This window comes from Nannobrachium achirus, assembly GCF_963921795.1.
Source record: "Nannobrachium achirus genome assembly, chromosome: 23".
NCBI lineage: Eukaryota > Metazoa > Chordata > Actinopteri > Myctophiformes > Myctophidae > Nannobrachium > Nannobrachium achirus.
Genome location: NC_137830.1, coordinates 35,357,670 through 35,376,044, shown reverse-complemented (window position 1 = coordinate 35,376,044; position 18,375 = coordinate 35,357,670). Strand labels below are relative to the sequence as shown.

The 18,375-nt window shown below is 44.7% G+C and overlaps 2 protein-coding genes across 3 annotated transcripts in view; both read left to right on the top strand.

Moving 5' to 3' along the window:
• The window catches only part of scube1 (signal peptide, CUB domain, EGF-like 1), a gene marked incomplete at its 3' end in the record, with an annotated part of 208,444 nt that overhangs the window by 171,663 nt on the left and 18,406 nt on the right, over window positions 1-18,375 (top strand). For both annotated transcript variants that reach the window (XM_080754594.1, XM_080754593.1), the window contains 5 exons: window positions 4,441-4,563; window positions 12,442-12,558; window positions 13,123-13,245; window positions 14,584-14,703; window positions 17,373-17,471. In XM_080754594.1, coding sequence (XP_080610720.1) covers window positions 4,441-4,563; window positions 12,442-12,558; window positions 13,123-13,245; window positions 14,584-14,703; window positions 17,373-17,471 — 582 coding nt within the window. The remainder of the gene's footprint in view (window positions 1-4,440; window positions 4,564-12,441; window positions 12,559-13,122; window positions 13,246-14,583; window positions 14,704-17,372; window positions 17,472-18,375) is intronic.
• Window positions 12,714-18,375, top strand: part of mpped1 (metallophosphoesterase domain containing 1) — a gene marked incomplete at both ends in the record, with an annotated part of 149,285 nt that continues 143,623 nt past the window's right edge. The window contains one exon of the mRNA XM_080754596.1: window positions 12,714-12,735. The remainder of the gene's footprint in view (window positions 12,736-18,375) is intronic.

Genomic DNA, 18,375 nt, shown 5'->3' with positions numbered 1-18,375 from the left:
AAATAATTGCTTTAAATATTTTTGTAAATCTTAATGGCCAATTTTCTTTTGTGGCACCAGTATACCATGCACACTGCTTTGTCCCATAGGCACAACACAATGAACCCTGGTAGCCCAGGCCTATTCATGGGCAGCAGATCTACAAGCTCACGAAGCATCTCGTTGCCATGCGCTTTGAGCATGCTGCTGTAGATTGCATATTATCGGTCAAAGAGAATTGGTGTAGAGGGAAATAAAGGAAAGGGCCAAGTACATAGTGAAGTATGTAGGATTTAAGTTGTTAATTAATCTGCCTTTTTGCACAGTTCAGCAAAAGCTAAAGTATGGAAACATGACTGGTGTCTTGCACATGCGCCTTCGCACACGTGCAAGACACCTTTTATTTGCCAAGCTGCATATCCGATACCACTTAAACCCTCTATAATTGGTAAAAGGTACTAAAATGTCTTTGCCAAAAAATAGCCGATCTACAAGCTCACAGATCTTTTTTGGCAAATGTTCCACCCCGGGGTAATGGATTTTGATTATCGCGATAATATCGTAAATCGCGATTTCTTTTGTCACAATAATCGTGATATGAACATTTTCATGTCGTCCCTTGCCTACTGCTCCTCTCCTCTTGTGTCTTCCTTGACTCCCAGGGCTCAGTCTCAGAGTTAATCCCCAGCCGTTTTCATCACTTAGTACACCAATCAAAAAGGGCTTAGCCAGTGTAATCTGCCATACTATTGTACTCTTCCCTCCTCCCTCTCTCTCCTCTCTCCCCTTCTGCAGGCACGTGCACACATAGACATGAAAGGGGGCTTGAGCCCCTGCCCTTTTATACGTCTGTAAAAAGTGCCCTCTCCAGACCATGAATGAAGTTTTTACTATGGTGAAAGAAATGCAAATGCCCCTCTTTCCATGCCATACCTGAAGGCAGCATTCAGGAGAATTGCCTTGTCCAAACTCTCCTGAACTTGAATGCTGCATCTTATGTTGAAAGAATTGCCCTCTCCGTGTAGACATCCATGCCGTTACACCACATCTCCAGTATTCACTCGATTATTCTTAGTTCAGTGTGGTATCAAGTACCGAAAATAGACGAGTTGTGAGCTTGGAGGTCTGCTATTTTCGATATGTTCACCAAAAGGCCCTTTTAGAAATTTCAGCCCCTATCTCTCTAATATTCCCTGCACGTCCCTGCCCTTCTGCCTTTCTCCTCGTATCTCCTCCTCTTTCCTTTGCTCCCCTTTCTCCTCCTCAAACATTCTCCACTCCACTTTTACCTCTTCCTTGTATCTCACTCATTTCCCCTTTTTCCTCATGCTCTTGGTTTGATCTGATTATTATTTAGCACAATTATTAAAACAGTACAAAACATGAACACAACATATTTTATTTTTACAAAAATAAAATAGCGCCAGAAGGAGGCAAAGAATCCCAAAGGGCTGGACGTTGCAGATTCTGAAAATAAGCCAACAAAGTTGGCATGCATGATTAAATGACATGATTGCTAAATGACACTTAACCAACAGGGTTGACATAAATCAGGGGTCTTCAACGTTTTCAGGCCAAGGACCCCTTAGTTGAGAGAGAGATGAAGCAGGGACTCCCACAACCTTTTCATAGATTCCTCATATCATAGATTCCTCATAGTATCGTTTGACAGCACAATCATCAGTGTATTTTGGATTCATGTCAATGCGTGTTTTCAGATATTTAACCACTTGAACCGTCAATACTTAATAAACTTGATCTTTCACTCTGTACTTAGTCTGCTCTTTTTCCCCTCTACATGCAACCTCTTTGCCAAAAATAGACGATCTACAAGCTCACAATGCCTGTCCGTCTGTCTGTCACGTCACATCACACTTTTGGTCCTACTCTTATCTCCGGCACCGTTGCCCCTGTCCACGCCAAACTTTGCAAACACACTCCTTGGCTGCCAGCCCTGATTTCTCACATGGCCCTCTTTTAGCGCCACCATGCGGCCGATCTTTGCAAAACACATTTTTGGACACTGCATGCTCATACAGATCTTGCCCAAAAATCACACAAAGCGGTACACAGTATCTCTAAAGTCATGTCATCAACATGGATCTGTCCCATATCCCATATTCCCTCCTGATTGGCTACGATTGCCCTCTAAAGTTTGTGTATGCGACCTGACGGTCGATTATCTCCCGATTAGGGAGTCTTACCGGTATTCTTTTGTGGTCAAATATATATAATTCTAGGGGTTATAATTCTTGACCTTAAAAACTTTGAGCACGACAGATAAAGGAACATACGTTTTTTCAGAAAACCATTAGGATTTAGTGGACATTTTTGGGTGGGTTTAATGTACGCTACGCATAGGGGAAAAGTGGAAATAAATCATATGGGACTCTCACAATCCCAGTGATGGAGGGTATTCAGCTCTGTCTCTGGTTCTGCTCATTATTCTCTCTCTCTCTCTCTCTCTCTCTCTCTCTCTCTCTCTCTCTCTCTCTCTCTCTCTCGGTCTATGGCTAAAGTTAAAGCCATTCTAGGCCTCATTAGTTCCAGGTAACTAGCTTGTCATGGGATTAGACGGCTGAACAAGCCCCGAGCAGAGACTGATCTGTGCTGTGTGTGTTCACTTGGGCCTTGTCTGTCTCCCTTACGCAGTGTTCACATCGCTCGCGCGCGCGCGCGCGCGCACACACACACACACACACACACACACACACACACACACACACACACACACACACACACACACACACACACACACACACACACACACACACACTATTGATTATTGCAGTCAACAGTCAATTAATGCGTGTGATTGGATGGTTGAACCAGTGTAGCGCGTAAGAGTACAAGTACATATAGGGTGTGTTTGTTTTGTGCTAAACTGCCACCTCCGTGGTGCCAGCAAGCACTGTGTGCGTGACAGAGACTCCACTAAACCACTGGCAGCCTGGCATTGTGGTGAGGCCTGGTGGAAACTTGACAACTGTCTTTCAGCGCTGCCAACTCCTGCTTCCTCAAGCGCACAAATAAAGAGCATTAAGAAGAAGAAGAGAAAAAAAACACACACAAAAAAAGCACTCCCAGATCATGCAACCTCACCTCAAAAAACACCCACCCTCCCCCTTTCCTATCTCCAGAACCCTCACGTCAGCAAAGACTTTCTCACCGAAAAGGCGAAGAACAGATTTCCACACTGCATCTGTGAAGTTGTTTGTTTGTTTGTTTGTTTTCTTTATTGGCCCCCGTCGCCTGCTAAACTTAGATGTATTCCATCGCAACAGGCTTCAAATTGTGTGCCTGAGAATGGTGTTAATGTTGTGTGTGTGTGTGTGTGTGTGTGTGTGTGCGTGCGCGTGCGTGTGCGTGTGCGTGTGCGTGTGTGTGTGTGTGTGTGTGTGTGTGTGTGTGTGTGTGTGTGTGTGTGTGTGTGCGTGTGTTTGCGCGCGCACGCGTACGCACGTGCATGGATGCGTTAGTGCATGTATTTGTGTGTGTGTGTGAGAGACAGAAAGAAACTAGATAAAACAACAACATATGCATCAGTTTATTATCAGGTAGTAAAAGCGTTTTACTGTACTTGCCAAACACAGTAAATCACAGGGAATCCCCATTGATAATAAACGTACATTTATGTGGGGGCGGGGCTCAGCGGCTCAGATCAGCAGGTTCCTGGTTCCTCCTAGCCTTACATTAAGACGCATTCTGCAGAGACTTTCCCATTGTGACGTTGGGGCGACGGCAGAAGCGTATTACCGACTTGCCAGACAGGTCGGGGGCATGGTCGGCAAAACTGCGGCTCTACACATGCACAAATGCGAAATATAGCTTCCGGAGAAGTTCTGCAAGATGTATGCGACTTGTCTGGAAGCCTTGTTTAATGTATTAGTCCGTATTTTTTAGCATTTGTTTTGCACGAAAAACATTCATTGGGCCAAAATCAGACGCAAAAAAAGATGGTTTAGTGAAGAGTCATCACTTTTCACAAGGTGTATGGGGTCCATTTTTGTCCTAAGGAATGTTTTTCGTGCAAAACAAATGCTTGCAATGGATTCAGAATAATTAAAAACACCTAGTTAGACCCCTCACATCCCACTTAAAGCATATTTTTGGGAGTGATTTTTTCCCTTATAGTACAGTGTATAGTAAGTGAATGAGACCCAGAATTACCCTAGCTGTCAAACATTTTGCTAGGGATGTTGAATTTCAATCTTTGTTAGATATGTTACTAGACACCTTTACAAACACATTGGTGAAGAAATTGTTTGGTAAGGAATTTATTCCCAGATTTGACAGGTATTCTGCTAATTTTCCCTGACTAAATCTAAAATTTGAACCCTTGTTGTAAAAAAACTGTCCTTTAAAATCGTCTCATATAAGTAAACAGGGGGGAAAAAGAAAGAAAGGAGATAACACTGTTTGGGAACATGTTTATAAAATCCTCTTCTTTTTCTGTTGCAGACATTGATGAGTGTCTGGAGAACAACGGAGGCTGTGATCACTTCTGTAGAAACACCGTGGGCTCCTTTGAGTGCAGCTGCCAGAAGGGCCACAAGCTGCTCACCGACGAACGCACGTGCCAAGGTCAGTGACAGACTGCTGTCAATCTGGCCTATTAGCCATGATGCCCGGACATCTACAGTACGCCAGTGGTTCTCAAATATTTTTCTCAGGTCACCCATGTAGGAATCCTTTTCATCCATGGCACCCTTGAATTACATTGTTACTTTACAGTACCTTACATTTATGTGAAATATGAAAATCTTTCCCCCTAAGATACAGTATGTCACGGGTACAACTTGCAAGAATATCTGTTTCCATTAGGACAGATCGAAAATAACTTATATACTTGGCGTTAACCACTTAAACCCCAGCATCCCTATTCCGGGTGGGAACGTTCACCAAAAATAGCCGGTCTGGAGCTTGAAGATCTGCTATTTTTTACGAAGAGACTTGGTTTACTGTAGGCTGAAAAAGATCGCACCAAGTACAGTGCAAATCAGGTTCGTTTTACGTTGAATAAGTGGTTAAAGTGATATTGATGAATTCCAAATATTGTAAAAGAGGCACCCCACTTGTGTCATCACGGCACCCACTTTGAGAAACCCTGATCTATGCCTTCAGATACTGGGGAAATCTAGAACAGCAGAGAAAACCCCTGTAAACAAACCTCCGCCTACTGCTTTGGAAACCAGTCTTGATAGCGTCCCAGTATGAATTCTTTGCATTGGTTCTGCAGTGCAGTTGTTGTTTTTTTTTTTGTTGTTGTTTTTTTTAATCTCTGAGCTGTTTTTTCTCAGTATTATGTCATCCGATGCACATCGGTAGGTGGAAATCTCACATCGGCTGGCAACGTGAGACTAACCGTATTCACATCGTGGTCATGAAGCGAGAACAAAATGGCCCCGGATTATAAGGTTGTGAAACCTTTTCCTGCTGTATCAGGAAAATCTGGTAAAAAAAAATTATTAATTGTTATTTGTAATCAATAGGTCGCCAGTTCACCAGTAAAGGTGTCGAAGTGTCCCTGAGAAAGATGAGACACAAAACCCCATAATAACACCCTGACCAACTGAGCAGCCATGAGCTGGGTGAAGCTGAAATCGTGGTATTAATAAGTGTCTGCCTTTATTTATGCATTTGTATCTCTGAGGATGTACAGATGTATCACTTGTACCCTCTCAGAGTTAAATAAGTATTAATAAGTACACACGACCCACAGCGAGCGAGGGCAGAGGATCGGTGGTGAAGCCGGCCCAGAGCCCAGCCGCAGAGCGCTCGGTGGGATCGGTATGTGCCGCCGTGCTTGTTGTTACAATGGAGCCGACTTCCTCCGCGGGGTGTGCAGTGTACATCTCCATTAAAACCCATTTAGGCCTAGAATTATTGAATGCTTTAGTTATTGAAAAATAGCAGATATACAAGCTCACAGCGCGGCACTTGGTGCCGCGCTGTGTAGATCTGCTAGATCTGCTAGATCTGCCGCGAGGTTGTAGATCTGCTATTTTTGAAAAAAAATTGAAAATGTGTGCAAATCTTTGAATATATTATTTTTAAAGCGAACGTTTGTAACTCAAATTTTGCTTCTGGGGGGTCCCTGGAACTAGATATTTGGAAATGGGGGTCCGTGGCCAAATAAATATCAGTTTGGGGGTCCTTCACATGAAAAGGTTTGAGAACCACTGACATAGTAGTCTCTCAAGAACAGACTAACTGAGCTCCAGTTAAGTGAAAAGGACCTTTTCTTTGACGATGGCTGGCCAGACTGCTGACATAGAAACATCGGTTTTTCAAAAAACTTTAGAAGGATTCAAAAGACACTTTTAGAATCTGGTCAAAAATCTAATTTTCACGATTTTTCAAAAATAGCAGATATACAAGCTCACATCCGCGCTGTGAGCTTGTATATCTGCTATTTTTCAATAGTTAAAGCATAAAATAATAATACACAATATCTGTACCCGTTCTAAATGGGTTAAGATGCCGGCGGCTTTGCTCCGATACAATCTGTGGTTATGTTTGGACGAACCGAGGCAGGATTCCTGGTTACAAGTCACAGCAAGCGAGGAGAGCACACAAACACAAAATGATTTTTATTAACAACAAAGCCCCCGGGCGCTCCTGTCCCTGTACCAAAAACAGCAGCGTTTCTCATGTGTGTGCGTCTGTGTGCGTCCGTGTGTGTGTGTGTGTGTGTGTGTGTGTGTGTGTGTGTGTGTGTGTGTGTGTGTGTGTGTGTGTGTGTGTGTGTGTGTGTGTGTGTGCGTGTGTGCGTGTGCGTGCGTGCGTGCGTGCGTGCGTGCGTGTGCGTGCGTGTGCATGCTAGTGCATTGCATTTGCATATCGTCGTTGTCGGGTGAAAACCTTGAATGTCCAAAACCGCCCGTTTTGCATTTATCGTTTTAAAAATGGGGTTAAAATAGTGAAAACAGCCGATCTACAAGCACACAGCGTTGTGTGCTTGTAAATCGTCTGTTTTCACTACTTTTGTGCGACGGCCTTGTACGATGAAGCAAGGCTTTACTTTGTGAAAGAACGTACACATTTGAAACTTGGAGATACAAGGCTTCCACCCGACAGCGACGATGTGTGTGAATGGGTTCCTTCCCCATGTGTTTAGTAATGTATTAATGTGCGTGTAAAGATTGAGCGATTGTTGCTCCACAGAGTTGTGTAAACAGTGCTTTTTGTTGTGGTTGCGCTCGCATCCTTCATCATGACAGTGTTGAGCGTGTTCGACCGCAACTCGGTTAATGCCGCACCGCCTTCTCGTGTCGCCCGCTCGGTCACAGCCTCTCTCGTGCCAGCCGGCGTGCCAAAGTCTTTCACTGGCGTCCTCAGTCGCTTCTTTATTTTTAGCTTTTAATATATCTTTTTCTATTCTCTCTCTCTCCAGAGAAAAATAGCTCCTGGTAATGCGCTCCATGCCAGCGGTGGAACATCTGCTGGGCTGGGCTGAGGGGAAGAGAGAGAGAGAGAGAGAGAGAGAGAGAGACACACGCACACACACACACACACACACACACACACACACACACACACACACACACACACACACACACACACACACTGTAGCATAGAGAGGGTTAGAGGGAGGAGGAGAAAAAAAAAGAATTAAAGAAAACAAAAGAATGACAGAAAGAAAATTAATGAAAGAAGATATGAAATAAAATAATAGAGAGCTCTGCCGTCAATGTCAAAACACCTCTCCGCGTCTCGCAGACAGAAGGTGTGTCTCGGCGTGCAGAAAACCACATGCGTGTCATCCAAACGGGGAAAAAAAGCCTTTTGTTTATGGCGTTATTGCTTTTTTGCCGCCCGTACAGCTGTAGGCTGGTTTCTGTGTTCTCATCACTGTTTATGTAAGCCTAGTGGTTCCCAACCGTTTCTGGAGCGGGGCCCGCTTGAAGGCGTTCGCGGGGCCACTCATCTGGGTCATCGGCATCAGATGGATGGGTGGGCTGCGTGGATTTTCAGAGCACGTGGATATCACAAAGAAAAATCTTTTAAAGAAAAGTGTACATTAACATTATCTTTTTTAATATCGTCACTGTCGGGCAGAAACCTCGTATCTCCAAGTTTCAAATGTGTACGTTTTTTTGCAAAGTAAAGCTCTGCTTCATCAGACAAGGCTGTCGCACAAAAGTAGTGAAAACAGCAGATCTACAAGCACACAACACCTCGCACCGCGAGGCGTTGTGTGCTTTTAGATCTGCTGTTTTCACTGGTTTAGTTCATTTTTTTAAATGATAAAAACGAATGGTTTTGGACATACAAGGTTTCCACCCGACAACGACGATATAATGGCCTATTATCATTCAAATCTGTTTTGCCAATTATTTGGGGGCCCTTTTGCAATGCCGTAGCGGGCCACCAGTGGGCCCTGGACCCACAGGTTAAGAACCACTGATGTAAATAAACTGTGGTCGTTGGCTAGCTTTTAATCGGCCATACAAGCCCTGTGTCCTCCCGTGGACAGCTGCCTGGAGTATTTACCCAGCCAACATCCAGGCCTTAACAACTTCCTCAGCATGACAAACTCCATTATAACACGTTATATTTTTAGCCCTCTGCTAGCCTCCATGGAAAAGGGCAGCCTCGTACTGAAATAAACCAGGTGAGCTTGAAATGCTGGCCTGAATTCCTGATAGTCTAATAATATTTGGTCCCAGATGAGTATACATAAACACATAATGTGGGCACTTGCGCATAAACACATACTCTGCAGGTCATCACATTAACTCACACATGCGCGCACAGCACACGCACGTGTGCACGCGTGCACGCCCGTATATGTGTGCGCACACACATGCACATTAATCTGCGTGCATTGCAATGATGTAACGGTGAGTCTAAACAACTTGGAGCCGGTGGAAGTCAAGTGTTTCCGGATGAGTTCATTGAGAATGAGCTCTTGTCCTAATTTAGTACTGAAGTCCATGTGTTTGTTTATCTTTGGCCCTATTCTGATGAATCACACAGCCTCATTGAGCTGGCCTGTGCATGTCCGCGGGAGAGTCTTTAAAGGACAACTTTAGTTTTGTACAACAAGGGTTCATATTTTAGATTGTCATTACATAAAAGAAAAGATTGGGTGTTAAAATGTTTTCATCTACTTCTTTCAATCATTTTAGTGATTTTAACGATTTTGATTTGCATGCATGCCTCCACGTTGGGGACATGCATGCAAGTGGCTAAATATGTATTTTTAGACACAATAATCCCATTCCCAAGATGCACCGCAATCTTTCATGGGCAAATGCAGCGCCGGCGGGCCGTATACGCAGACTACACAGTTAAAATACTAAAATCGCTAAAACAATAGAAAGCAATAAATGAAGACATTTTAACACTCATCTTTTCTTTTCTCTAAATTACACTAAAATATGAACCCTTGTTGTAAAAAAACAAAGTTTTCCTTTTACCACTTTCAACCTGCCATCCTTATTGACAAGTCATTATACAGTAGTTCGACCTGGAATTCATGACATCAGAAATCTCCATGTATGGACATAAAAGGTTTTTTCTTTTTCTGTGAATGACCATATATGGACTTTTATACCCTGTGAAATCTTGTAGCTTGTCTGACTGTCAGGACAGGAAGTGATGTCAAGTGACATCCTTTTTATGCCCATATATGAATCATTCTGTACCACATCACTGTGACTCACTGACATCACACTGACATCACTTCCTGTACAGAAGACAGACAAACAGTCAGACAGACAAGCTACAAGGTTTTTCAGGTTACAAAAGTTTTTCAGGGTACAACATTTTTCCAAAATGTCACATTTTAAAATATCTATTCTTTTAATTTTGACAAATGTTGAATATAATTGGCCTAAGCTGTGAAGAACAGCAACTGAACAGTTCTCTCTCCTCCAGACATTCATAGGTTGGAGCAGGCCAAAGCTCTGACCTGCTTTCAAGTGGCTGATTTTGACTGTGACGAAAGTGAACTGTGTTCTGGTTGACATCTGTGGAATGGGCAGGTTCACGGCTCTACCTTCTGTCCACTTAACTTTAAGCAAAAAGATCTTAGGAAGGGCTGTCACAATTATTACATAATCGTCTAATCGCAATTATTTGACATAATCACAATTATTTTGTCATAATCGTCATAATCGTGAATTTTCATACATTTTCAAACATTTTCAGAAATAGTGGAAATAGCAGATCTACAAGCTTGTAGATCGGCTATTTCCACTATCAATGTTATTTTTTTAAGTTGAAATTCACTTTGATAGTCTCTTATCAGCGCACCTGTGTAATTCTGCATAGTCACCATGAGATGGCGACAACAGCCATTCACTTGTGTAGTAGCTGACGTCACTCGTTTGCGACACCTCTTTTGTTGTTTATTTAGCCTAGCTCAGCTGTGTTTAGCCATTAGCTTACTATGCCTAACTCTAACCCTAACCCTAACCTTAACCTCAGTAAAACTATGCCTAACCCTAACCCTAACCCTAACCCTAACCTCCGTGGGGTGAGGCGCTATCATTCCTGCCGACGCTACGTTGTCGTTCTCGTTGTTGTGGATCAAAGCGACCTCTTGTTCCGCCTCGCTCCGCACGACGATCGCTCCGGTTCTCGATCTAACCGTTTCTCGATCTAGCGGTTACATATATAAACCTTGAAATGTCCCCTCCCCTCCCACAAGGTTCAGAGGTCAAGCTGTGAATTCTCATTTATTATGATGGGCCAACCAAAAACATTTTTTTTCCTTCTCCAAAACATGGTATTGTCAACTCCCTTGAAGGGGAGATGCGGTTACACTTGGGGTTTGTTTGCGCAGATTCATTTTTATTTATTCGTGTTATGGTATTTCATTTTCTCTTGTTTATTCATGTATCATTTTTTCTATGTGTATGTGGTTGTGAGTATTTGACAGTTGTTCTTTCTCTGTTGTCTTTCATGCAATGTCTTTTCCTTTGTTATAAGAGGAAAACAGGGGAAATGCTGTGTTGATGAGGCTTGATTTATATGTAGTTGCGTTGCGTAGTTGCGTTGCGTTACTTTGTAGATTTTTATTATTATTATTATTACAAAAGAAAACCCTAAATACATTTCAGCCATTTGAAAATAGACAAACTATAAGCTCACAATGCTCATTGACTGTAGATCTGCTATTTTCGAACGATTTTTATACATTTGAAAACTTCTGAAATGCATAACGAGCACTATTACTTTTGGTACCGGTACTTTTTCATGCCAATTCTTTTGTAAATTTTGAATTACAGCCTTTTACTTGTAAGGCTGCAGCCACACCAAAGTACCCATGAGAGTGGAATCCGTGTTCCGCCAATGCATTTCAATGGGAAGGGGGCGTTTTCATGTCAGGAGAGGATATTTTCGCACCGCACCAACCTTGCGTACCTTGCGTTTATGCTGGAGCAGATAAATTCTCCACACAGATTCTTGTCCCCCCCCCCCCCCCCCCCCGCCCCCCCCGCCCCCCTGTCCAATCGGGTGAGTCGAAGGCGGAATGGGGAGGGTTCTGGAAGTGACTGACAGGCACGGCACTGGCTTTGGGATAGAATGCACTCTGTGCGTTTTTAGTCAGCCACGCACAAAGAGTTTATCCGCTGGTGACCATATTTTGGTGTGTGTGCACCCTTACAGAGTATTTCTTCATTGCAGTATTGATACTTTTACTTAAAGAGGTGGTGCTATAGTTTTGTTGCCTGGCTCCAGCCCATAGACCTGCCCACTCTCTGAGCGGACTGGTTCTCTTGGTCTGGTGTTGTCATGACGCTTAACTTGATATGGTATCTTGACGTACCAGCCAATGAAATCAATGCAAGACGGAGGAGGGGTGGGTCTAACTTTTGAAAATCAACAGAAACAGTGGAGGGGGGAGCTCAGCCAAAGCTCTTAGTTGCTCCCTTTGAACTTCAAAGGGGGGTTGTATGGCAGGGGTTTTCAAAGTGGGTGACGGGGCACCCTGGGGTGCCGCTACGGCAGGCCAGGGGTGCTGCGAGATCATTTGATAATATTTGGAATTTATTTGACACAAAAATATTTGGTATCATTTTAAACTTGAAGTACACAGTTATTTTCAGTCAGTTCTAACCAAAATGGAATATTATCTCAACGTTTTCCTCGCAACATAATCACTAAAATATCATTACTGTCAGTCAGAAACCTCTGTCGCACAAAACTAGTGAAAACAGCCGATCTACAAGCACGCAATGTGCTTGTAGATCTGCTGTTTTCACTAGTTTAGTACATTTTATAGATGATAAATACAAAACGAACGGTTTTGGACATACAGGGTTTCCACCCGACAACGACGATATGCTATAAATATAAGGTGCTGGGAGTGACAATTATAATGTAGGGGTGCCTCGGATTAAAAAATATTCATGGGGTGCCCTGAGACAAAATAGTTTGGGAACCCCTGGAGTACGGGGTCCAGGCGCGGGTGGCTAACCTTACCTCTGTCACCCCTGTCCGTCACAGACATCGACGAGTGCTCCTTTGAGAAGACCTGCGACCACACCTGCATCAACTACGCTGGCAGCTTCGAGTGCGTCTGCCACAAGGGATACACTCTGTACGGCCTCACACACTGTGGAGGTGAGCGCCTCACACATCATGACCCCCGCAACGCGCACAACCCACATGATGGGAGTGACGTGTGTGCTTGCGAGAGAGGACACAGGTGTGCTTGTGTGCCTATATATACCATGCACATTGCACACAGGGGATTACAAGTGTGTGTGTGTGTGTGTGTGTGTGTGTGTGTGTGTGTGTGTGTGTGTGTGTGTGTGTGTGTGTGTGTGTGTGTGTGTGTGTGTGTGTGTGTGTGTGTGTGTGTGTGTGTGTGTGCGCGCGCACGCACACTCATGAGTGTGCGTGCAAGTGCAGGCGGCTGCTGCTGCTGAAAGCTCTCACACACTTCAATTCTTCTGAATACACTAGCTAATCCCCACTGTGTGTGTGTGTGCGCATGCACGCGTGTGCAATGCATGTGTGTGTGTGTGTGTGTGTGTGTGTGTGTGTGTGTGTGTGTGTGTGTGTGTGTGTCTGTCATAACCTCACCGAAGTTTATACACACACACATGCGTGAACACGCTCGCTCGCACGCACACACACCCACACACACAGGTTAATGGTGCGTTGTCTCTGGTTGTGTGTCAGACATTGATGAGTGCAGCATCAACAACGGGAGCTGTGAGTGCGGCTGCATCAACACGCAGGGCGGCTACGAGTGTGTGTGTCCTCCTGGACAGAAACTCCACTGGAACAAGAAGGACTGCGTTGGTAAGCACCAAGTGATGCATGTTTGTGTTTGCCTTTGTTGCATGAATGTGTAGGCCTATATACCATGGGTCTTCAACGTTTTCAGGCCAAGGACCCCTTAGTTGACAGAGTCGCCTGATTATGGATCCCACTGGAGAAGATGGATGGAGACGGTATATAGCGCTCGTTTTCAACAGCGTCGGCAGGTTAGCTACTCACCAGCGTCGGCAGGTTAGCATTTCACCAGGTTAGCATTCACCAGCGTTAGTTTTACTGAGTTTTACTAGTTCACCCCCAAAATGACTTTTTTTCTATTGATTAGTCACGCCATGGAGACTAGAGTTCAATAATATTTTTAGTTTTTTGTCGCATTCCTAAGACAAAAATTTGATAACAATAAATTTACCCCCATTCGTTCCGGATGGGGACCCGTTTCGAAACGGGTCCCCATCCGGAATCAATGGGGGTAAATTTACTCGAATCAAATTTTTGTTTTAGGAATGTGACAAAAACCAAAAAATATTATTGAACTCTAGTCTCCATGGCGTGACTAATCAATAGAAAAAAAGTCATTTTGGGGGTGAACTACTCCTTTAAGGTTAGGTTAGGGTTAGAGTTAGGGTTAGAGTTAGGGTTAGGGTTAAGGTTAAGGTTAAGGTTAAGGTTAAGGTTAAGGTTAGAGTTAGGGTTAGGGTTAAGGATAGGTTTAGGTTTTGGTGCACCTCTGCCGCGGTCCAAGTGACTACAATGGTGCACTCCCTACATCCGGTTCGGCCAATCACAAGCTTCAAATATGAGTCCGGGGCGTGGTTATCCATCTTTCCCAGTGGGATGCATAATCACGCAACAGAGACAGATGAAACAGGGACCCCCACAACCTTTTCATAGATTCCATATAGTTTCATTGTTTGACAGCACAATCATCAGTGTATTTTGGATTCATGGCTATTTGTGTTTTCAGATACGTATTTAACCACTTGAATCATCAATACATAACTTGACATTTCACTCTGTACTTAGTCTGCTCTTTTTCCCCTCTACACTATACGTCTTTGCCGAAAATAGTCGATCTAAAAGCTTTTAGATCTGCTATTTTTGGCTAAAATTCTCAGAATATGGACGCTAGTATGTATATTTTGTAATAATAATACAAATCTACAAAGTAACTAGTAACTAAAGTTTTCAAACAAATGTAGTGCTCTCCCAGCTGAGAGTGGAGGTGTTTCCCATGCCCGCGCCGGGTATGGGGCGGTTGTCATGGTGATGTGACTACTGTGTGTGTGTGTGTGTGTGTGTGTGTGTGTGTGTGTGTGTGTGTGTGTGTGTGTGTGTGTGTGTGTGTGTGTGCGTGTTCCTCAGAGGCGGTGAAGTGTCTGCCCAATGGGAAGCCGGTGCCGCGCGCCCAGCTCAGCTGCACCAAGAATGCAGGGTTGGAGGTCTGCTCACTCTCCTGTCCCTCCAACGCACTGTTCCTCGCAGGTATACAGGCACACACACACACACACACACACACACACACACACACACACACACACACACACACACACACACACACACACACACACACACACACACACATTGCTATGACCACTAATTGACCAATTGGTCAATAAGTCTGTCTGTCTGTCTGTATATGCATCCATCCATCCATACACACAAGCACACACACGTACCTTCATGTGTGCATGTTTCAGGTTCTTCCCGTTAATATGACATACTGGTGTAAAGCAGTGGTTCTCAGCCTGTGGGTCGGGACCCCCGGGGGGTCCCCAAATTATTTTGGGGGGGTCCCCAGATGATTAGCTTAATGTGAAACATTGTTTTCTCACTCAACAGTAAACAAACCAACATAAAGTTTAAGTGGATAGAGGGTATGTGCACATTTCTAAAGTGAAAATTTAAGGACTTTTTAATACCTCTAAAATGACAAATTAAACATTGGCCAAATTGTCAAATATTAGAGGCAGACATTGTGAAAACAGCAGCTGTAGATCTGCTATTTTCACAATAGAACTGTGTTATACAAAATGTAATGCAGCCCGAAAAGGTTGAGAACCACTCGTGTGAAGCTACATGACATTGCCCCTCAGAAAACATCCACCACAAATACAGTACAGTATATCATTTTGAAACTCCGCTGACGATGACGCACACACTGCCGCCCTCTGTTGGTGGGAACAAGCTGCTGCGGCTCTCCCAGCCCACTATACTGTAGCTGTAACTCCTCAGCCCTCGCTGACTGGCCTGCCACGGGATGTTTGATGAACGCGTTCACACTGAACCTTATCGCCTTCTCCTGTCTGTGGGTCAAGCGGCTCCTCAGGGGGGGCATTTCGGCAGAAATGATGTGTTTGTTCAGTCCAGGGAGCGGAGGAGGCCTTTTTTTTTTCTGGCCGGCGGCTCCAAAAGCACTTTGGCTGGCACCGCCGCGGCCTGTCCTCCTCCTGCGATAGTACTTAGCGCAGCAACGCACGCACGCACACACATCTGTAAATCGATTACATTCTTCAATCATGCCATATTTCCGCAGCCGCGGCGCAGAGAGCGCGGCCCTCGCGCCGTTTGACTTGGCCGACAACCGTGTGAGAATGATGGATAACTCACAGGCACAAAGTGAAATATTTGTTTTTCTATCTTGCTGGAGAATGTCTTAATTTGGGGGGGGGGGGGGGGACAGGGGGGGGGACGTTGAATTCCTGTGGCTTCACGGAGTACGGCCCCCTATTTAATCATCTCACTTTTATGAGTTCCGAAGTCCTCATTCTTCACTTCTGACTCGAAACACATCTGTGTGTGTGTGTGCGTGCGCACACACGCATGCATGCACATGTGTGTTAATAGTATGTGTGCGTTTGTACATGGATGAGTCGTGGGTGTGTGTGCTTGTTATCATCCATTTGCGCACATGCTTTGTGTAGAGCAGGGGTCTTCAACGTTTTCAGGCCAAGTACCCCTTAGCCCTGAGAGAGAGATGAAGCAGGGACCCCAACAACCTGTTCATAGATATCATTTCATTGTTTGACAGCACGATCAACAGTGTATTTTGGATTCATGTTAATGTGTGTTTTCATATATTTTACTACTTGAACTTAATCAACTTGACCTTTCACTGTACTTGGTCTGCTCTTTTCCCCCTCCAAAGCTCTTTGCCGAAAATATTTTCCGCTAAATTTCTCAGAATATGGACGCTAGGGTTCAAGTGGTTAATATAAGAAAGGGAGAACAAAACAAGTTCCTACTGTATCACACAAAGATTTGGAGGACCCCCTGTAGTAACTCTGAGGACCCCCTACTAGGGGTCCCGGACCCCCTGTTGAAGACCTGTGGTGTAGAGGCAAGTGCCTACGGTGCTGTATCTGTCCATTTGTGTCCGTGTGCATGTCTAATAGTTATGTGTGAACTGAAGTGAGCGCGTGTGCGTGTGTGTGTGTGTGTGTGTGTGTGTGTGTGTGTGTGTGTGTGTGTGTGTGTGTGTGTGTGTGTGTGTGTGTGTGTGTGTGTGTGTGTGTGTGTGTGTGTGCGTGTGTGTGTGTGTGTGCGCGTGTGTGCGTGTGTGTGTGCGTGTGTGCGTGTGTGTGTGTGTGTGTGTGTGTTTCTTGTATGGCTGTAAAAGGAAGGAGTTCATATGGCAGTGAGATTTCCTCAGGGCCGTGTCTTAAACTCCTAAATATGGCCGGATTGTAAGACCATTGAAAACTAATAAAACTCCTTTAATCCTCTGCGCTGTGCCGTGCTGCTGCAGCCCCATGCCAAGACAAACACAGACGCTTCCATCCCACGCAAACACACACACACACACACACACACACACACACACACACACACACACACACACACACACACACACACACACACACACACACACACACACACACACACACACATTGGTTTGGAGGAACAAGAAGACCCGGTCATTCTGTCCCTCAGACGAACCAAAAACTCTCAGACTCCCTTACCTCCCTAACCCTACCATTGTTCTGTCTGCTGTACGTACCTCCTTTATTTTTCTTTATACCAACTGATATTGATGTGTGTGTGTGTGTGTGTGTGTGTGTGTGTGTGTGTGTGTGTGTGTGTGTGTGTGTGTGTGTGTGTGTGTGTGTGTGTGTGTGTGTGTGTGTGTGCGCGCACATGTGTGTGTGTTACAGACTCAGAAAACAGCTACACGTTGAGTTGCGGCGTGCCCGTCCCGCCGGGGAAAGCTCCCCAAAAGAGGAACGTCACGGCCGCTCTACTCACCTGTGCAGGTAGCGTCTACTGCTCAAAGTGGTTCCCAAAGCTCTCAGCTCCAGACACAAAGGAGAGATGCTGATGTCTCTTTCACTAGTTTGGGACCACTAGCTTGAGGGCACGGTGGCGCAGCGGTTAGCAATGTCGCCTCACAGCTAGAGGGTCCTGGGTTTGATTCCCTGTGGGCGCTGGAGGCGTGTTCCCGTCACCAGCGCCCACACCCTAGGTGGGGTTGGCGATAGGGCCTTTCTGTGTGGAGTTTGCTTGTTCTCCCTGTGTCTCCTAGGGTTGATACCCTCACAAAAACATGCAGTAATCCTGGTCTCTATAATGCCTCCACCTGGCCAGCCGGGACGCCTGATGGAGGGGAAAGGAATAACGTGTTCCTTCCATGCGTTACGTCCAAACCGGAAATCCCCACTGTCAGGTGAAAAGAAGCAACTTGGACTACTCATGCATAGAAGGAAGCATGAGGTCAGTCCGTTGTCTCCCCAGGCGTGGCAGAGGGAGAGCAGAGCCCAGGATTACATAGGCAATTGGCACTGGGTGAAAATGGGTTACAAAATTTAAAAAAATAGTTTGGGACCCAAAATAGTGAAAGCTCACTGATAAGCTCACTGGTGTGTTTTATTCTGACTGGGCTTGTTAAACCATACTTTGCTGTACAGTGTATTCAGTTGAAAATGTTGGGTGAGTGATCTGATGCGCTTGTGCAGAAGTATAAATTAGCCCTTTATAGCAGCGCGCTAAGAGTTGAGACATTACATTTTGTATAACAGGGTTCTATTGTGAAAATAGCAGATCTACATCCTCACAACGCCTCGCGTAGATCGTCTATTTTCACAATTTCTGCCTCTAATATTTGACAATTTGGCCAATGTTTAATTTGTCATTTTAGATGTATTAAAATGTCCTTAAATT